Below are 6,000 nucleotides of genomic sequence, written 5' to 3' on the forward strand. Positions count from 1 at the left end.
TGTGGCTGTGTTGGGGGCTGTGTTGGGAGTTCTCTTGATGGGCCTGACTCTGGGATTCCTTCTTTCCTAGAGGTGGGACAGAACAGCATGTGGATTTCCACTGATGCTGCTGCCTCCGTCCTGGAGCCCCTGAAAGTGGTATGGGCCAAGTGTAGCGGCTATCCCTCCTACCCAGCACTGGTGAGTCTAGAGGCTGTGAGTAGGGTGTTCTGGTGGTACGTGGGGTGGGTTCCCAGTGCATGCTTTGTACTTGTACTTCCTGTGCTGCCAAAGGTGTACGGTTCCCATGTCTCTGGAGGCAGGTGTGTGAGTGGCCGTGAGCTTGAAAGGCATGTGGCTCTGAGTCTGAGAATGCTCTGAGTCACTGGAGCATGTCCTTGGCAGATCATTGACCCCAAGATGCCACGAGTGCCTGGCCACCACAATGGTGTCACCATCCCCGCCCCACCCCTGGATGTGCTGAAGATTGGCGAGCACATGCAAACCAAGTCTGAGGAGAAGCTGTTCCTTGTTTTGTTTTTCGACAATAAGAGAAGCTGGTGAGTGTGGTATCTGGGGCTGGCTCTGCAGTCCCAGGGCTTGGCTTGACCCATGCTGAGTCGGGGTGGCTCCAGCTAGTCTGTGTCCTGGTCCTGGTCTACTGAGAAGGGCACACCTGGGGTATGTGGAGTGGCGGTCACTCCAGAGCTATCTGGCAGCTTCTAACACTCCCCAGATCCACTAGTGCCTCAGGCTGTCTTCATATTTTGCCCTAGGCTTTTTTGCAGTGGACTTTCTGACCCTACTGCTCTGCCAGGACACAAGTTTCACTCCCTTCCAGGATTCCTTGTCTATCTCCCCTATCCCACCTCCACCCAGAGCTACAGGGACCCTCTTAAGCCATGGTTCAGATCCTAAGACCCCCTGAGGGTGTTGTCTTGACCATACTTAGTTGAATCCAGCCCTTTCCTGTTGGCCCGTTTTAGCTTTATAATGAAAAATTTGCTTTATAATGAAAAATAAATTTGCAAAGGTCCTTTATAGGCGTGGGTGGCAATTTTTGGGGGAGTTGTCAGATTTTCTATGGTCTTCTTTTCTCCCTGCCCTACCTCTCTGGCTTCTGGCAATGGAGTTCATCAATGAAGCTTCCACTGGCCTTGCCCACTTGATGGTCCTGATTGTAGAGTCTTCCCACCCATCCTAGGATCTGCTCCAGGGTTCACTGACATATGTTATGTGCACACATAACATTTTGCTTTGTCCCTTGTGTGCCTATGGGTATGTTCCTGGGTTCACCTTGTGTATCATATATATATGTGCTATAGTAAATAAAAAAAGACCGTTGGGCTTACAATGTTTATTACTAGCCCTAAGATTATCATAGCACTATTACTTAACTCACTGTCACAAATAATAAGACACAGACATCTGTTAAATTTAGAATTGCCTTATTTACCTTGGGCCAGTCAAATAGTTTACTTACACTGGCTCACCTCACTATCCATCTCCCAGCCCCCATTCAGTGCCATCCACCTTAATCATCCTCATCTGGTCTACCTTCCATACACAATCTCATGGTACTTGCTTATATTCTTCATCTGGGCCTTTTCACGCCATTATTGGAGTCTTTTCTCCTCGCCCACATGGTTCCTTCTCCACCTAATCCATTGTGGTGTCCTCTTTCCTCCTCTCTTCATGTCCATCTGTCTCCTGTGATTCTGTTCTCTCCAAGCCCAAGAAACCTGAGCCACGTTTACCCCATTCTGCCCTGCCTTGGTATAGGCTGTTTAATTAGCCCATCAGGTAGGTTTACACAACATGGATAGGTGTACCCAGATCTTGAGGGCTAGTAACATCCATCAGACCAACCTCCAACGTATATGTATCCTTGGGCTTGTCCTGTGTACACAGCTGTACATTCCCAGGCATATCTCCATAGCCACTTGGGATATGTTTGGGAAAGAGGGTGGTATCATGTTTTTCACGCCTTAACTGAGTCCAGAGAGGCCTGGCTAGGTGGATGCCCTGTGCACCCCAGCCATCCTGCCTAAGGCCCAGCATATGGGGAGCTTGGATTGTATACTACCCGGTTTCTTCTTCTGCACTGGGCCATAGGTTACTGGGCCATACTGAGTATGGGCTGGGGGTTCATATGCTCTGTCTTCTCTCTAAAAGGCAGTGGCTTCCCAAGTCCAAGATGGTTCCTCTTGGTGTTGACGAGACCATTGACAAGCTGAAAATGATGGAAGGGAGGAACTCTAGCATCCGGAAGGCTGTGAGGATCGCATTTGATCGAGCCATGAATCATCTGAGCCGGGTCCATGGGGAGCCAGCCAGTGACCTCAGTGACATTGACTGAGGTGGCTTCCAGCAAAAGGCAGTGGCCAAGGCCACAGCCAGCCGGGAGCCCTGTCCATAGTGTTGATATAAGCTGTACATGTTTGTATATTGTTCAGAACTTAACTTATTCTGATTTTCTAGGTGTAGTTCTTTAATTCTTTTTCCCCGGGGAGGGGGAGGTTTCACTTCCAAGTTTTCTATGAAACCATCTCGTCTTGGCGCTTTGCAAGTGAGGCAGGCGGGTTCCGAGCAGTGTGGTGTGGGCGTCCCACTGGTGGTGCCGAGGCCTCACTTATTTTAACCTGTAGGTTTTTTTTTTTAAAGACTTTTGAATGTTTAATAATTTTGTAGATCATGCTCTTTACACAGAGTACCGCTTATTTAATAAGACGGATGTAAATTTACAATGACAAATGTGTATTTTAAGAAAGAAAATGACATTATTTTGAATGGTACTTTGTGCAAAGAGGGAATAAATTTATGCTGTGTGCATCACTTGCAAATCACCAAAAAATGTCCCGCCAGCTGCTGTCGGACAGGGCCGTTCTCATTGTTCTGTCTGCCCTGAGTCTCCTGCTCCGCCCTGACTCCTGCAGGCGTGCCTCCCAGCGGGTTATTTATTGTAGAAAGTGTACTCATTTGCTTTATAATGAAAAATAAATTTGCAAAGGTATATTGATATGCATTTTTATACAGGCACATAAAAATTCAACTTGGTGTGGGAGCAGAATGTGTTGCGTGGTTATATACATGACTGGCCTGTGTGTACTTTTGATTTTGTAACTTGTAATCTTTTGTTTACAATGAGGGGCTTTCTGTAACTTGTTTTAATTTAGAACACTTTGGTAGCAATAGACCTTTGGATACATTTTTGTATGGTACATGTGATGTATATAGAATTAGTACTTTATTTTTATTTTTAAGAGGTAAAGCATTATGTTAGGGGGAAAGGCAGGGTGGGTTTCCAAATTTGCATTTTTATATTAAAAATAAAGTGAAGATTTGGACAGTGTTGCCCTCTCATTCCTGCATCACTAGGAGGCTGGGTGAGCTGTAGCCTGAGGTACATGAAAGCACTGGGGCCTTGAGTGGGTGGTGTGGCCAGCTAGATGACACACTTGATCTTAACAGTTGACCTGGGATGGCATTATTTATTATTTTGCCTAATCATATTTTTATTTTAAAGCTCTAAATAGTTACTAAAAAATTTTAAATGTTCTTTTAAGTCTACATGTTTGTAATATCTCCATAGAAACTTGAAAATAAAAAGTCTTCCTTTGGTAGTTCTTGTCCCTTGTTTGGCAGATGCTCATGTGCCCAGCATCCCTGTCCACCTCTGTGAGGAAGACTGGGGTGGCCCGAGGCCTTGGGGCTGCATGCTGACAGTGGGCAGACGCTGCTGTCTCTCCACCTGTTGTCTGCTGCTTCCCACCTGGCCTCCTGCTGTTGAGTCTGGTTTGAGCTGTGGTTGACCTGTGCCCTGGGTCAGCCTGTGGGATGGAGCTGGTACACGTGTGGGCTATGGGTGTGAGCTGCTGCAGGAGTGTGGCCTAGTGGGTCTTGGAGCCTGGCAGCTCTCCTGGCATTGAAGCCTGTTGTCATCTATCATCCCTGGTTCCTGGGAAGCTAGGGCCAGGGGTCCACACCTAAGAGATTGTCTGAAATCTTCTAGAGCCAGGCTGGCATTTCCAAGCTTTCAATGCCTGTCTCTCCAGCCCCTTTTCTGGATCTCACCCTGTACCCACTGTGGGGTGGGGCCACTTGTTCCAGTCTGTCTAGAACTTCCTGACATCAGCACTTCATAGTAGGTACCAGATAGACGAGGTGACTGGTCACACTGGAGCCTGCTAGGTATCCTCAGCCACGGAGGCAGGAATGTGAGCATCCTCCTGCGTGAGGCGCAAGTCTCAGTGCTGATTGTCTGGCCTTTTGCTGGAATGGCCTGGTCACAGAGTATGACCTCAGCCTAGAGTGGTACCTTGTCTGGGCCATCATGGACCATGGGAGTGTGTTTTGTGTCTCAGGAGGGCCTCACTTCACTGCCCCCTCAGATTCAAATTCTTAGTCCTGGGAGGCTGTATCCCCCAAACATGCCCATGCCCTTCCCCCAACTTCATGTTCTGTAACTCTTGCTGTATTCTCCCAACTTGATGAAATTTTTTTTCTACTAGCCCACCAGTTCCAGTTAATGCTGTCTGTATGGGTATGGGGCTATCTGTGGAGCTTGGAAACCTTACCAGTAGGAGCACCCTCAAAACACCCCCTCCTCCAGAAGCTGTTAACTGCCAACAACTCCTCGGTGAGGAGGGGCTCTGGAGATGATGGGCCTCACCTGCTGTGGGATTTTGCTGGTGGTGTGTTGGTTTTGTCAGATAATCACAGCTGTCTGCTTTGAGTTCATGAACGTGAAGCGCTGTGTCCAGAACACAGTATGTCACGACACTCAGCCTCATCCCCTAGCTCTTCACATTCTTGACTCACCTCTTTGATGATGTTCCCTGAGCCCTGGCGCGTGAGGGTCTTGGTATCTTGTTGGGGCTGAGCACTCAGTTTCTTCCTCATGCTTTGACCAGCTGGTTGTGTATTTCTCCGTGGATGGCTGCCCGCCGCAAGAAGTGACCCTGACTAAGATTGAGAGCAGCCCAGGTCCCGGTCCCATCTGGTCCCTGTGTTGGGTCTCAAATGAGTGGTTTGGGCATCTCTCTTGGATTTTGCCCTTTAGTGAAATGGAGCTGGTCCAAGCCAGTGCCTCCTCTTGAAGATGCAGGTCGTCTTCCTCCATCGCTTTGGTAGACTTCCTTGGTTCTGTGGAAGTGGGATCATGGCGCTTAGACAGCATTTAGTTGCCTTCTGAATTATTAACATTTCAGACCCAAGACACCCAAGTTGCTGTGTATTTATGAAAATTGCATAGTGGAACTCACCATGTGTACTAACTTAAGAGAAAAAAAAAAATTGAGAGATGTAAGGTAGACCAGAAGACATGAAGCCCATACAGCTCAGCTCACAGAGCCTTTAAAGGCACATGCCTTTAATCCTGGGCAGAGGCAGGCGAATTTATGTGTGAGTTCCAGGACGGCCAAGGCTACAGAAACCCTGTCTTGAAGTCCCCTCCCCCAAATATATATATTTACTACTTTCAGTGTATGAGTGTTTTGCCTTTATGTATGTATGTGCACCATATGAGTGCCTGATACCTATGGAGAGCAGAAGAGGTTGTTTGATTCCAGGTTGTGAGCTGCCATGTGGTAGCTGGGAATCCAACCCAGGTCTTCTGCAAGAGCAGCAATTGTTCTTCACCACTGTGCCACCTCTCTAGTCCCTTTTACTGTGAAAGTTGTTTGTTTGTTCTGTTTTGTTTTTTCAAGACAGGGTTTCTCTGTGTAGCTTTGGCTGTCCTGGAACTCTGTAGACCAGGCTGGCCTCGAACTCAAGAGATCCGCCTGCCTCTGCCTCCCTAGTACAGGGATTAAAAGTGTGCACCACCACTGCCTGGCTTACCATGATTTTTTTAAAAAAAGCCTCATGAGTGTTGGAATTAAAGGGCATAAAATAACTTTTTAAAAATTGTGGTAAAAATGTAGAAACAGCATTAAAAAAATAAGATGAGAGTGCCTATGAACAAAATTAAGTGGTGTGACTTTGGGTCCCCACCTGCCCTCACCTCAATAGCATACCCTG

The 6,000-nt window shown here is 47.4% G+C and overlaps 1 protein-coding gene across 3 annotated transcripts in view; it reads left to right on the forward strand.

Moving 5' to 3' along the window:
• Brd1 (bromodomain containing 1) overlaps positions 1 to 3,602 on the forward strand; it is a 44,443-nt gene extending 40,841 nt beyond the window's left edge. For all 3 annotated transcript variants that reach the window (XM_055626943.1, XM_055626944.1, XM_055626946.1), the window contains 3 exons: positions 71 to 180; positions 385 to 539; positions 2,155 to 3,602. In XM_055626943.1, coding sequence (XP_055482918.1) covers positions 71 to 180; positions 385 to 539; positions 2,155 to 2,338 — 449 coding nt within the window. In that variant the 3' untranslated portion in view covers positions 2,339 to 3,602. The remainder of the gene's footprint in view (positions 1 to 70; positions 181 to 384; positions 540 to 2,154) is intronic.
• Positions 3,603 to 6,000: the final 2,398 nt, after the last annotated feature.

Source organism: Psammomys obesus, unplaced genomic scaffold, assembly GCF_907164565.1.
Source record: "Psammomys obesus unplaced genomic scaffold, mPsaObe1.curated_primary_1811, whole genome shotgun sequence".
In the NCBI taxonomy this organism is placed as follows: domain Eukaryota; kingdom Metazoa; phylum Chordata; class Mammalia; order Rodentia; family Muridae; genus Psammomys; species Psammomys obesus.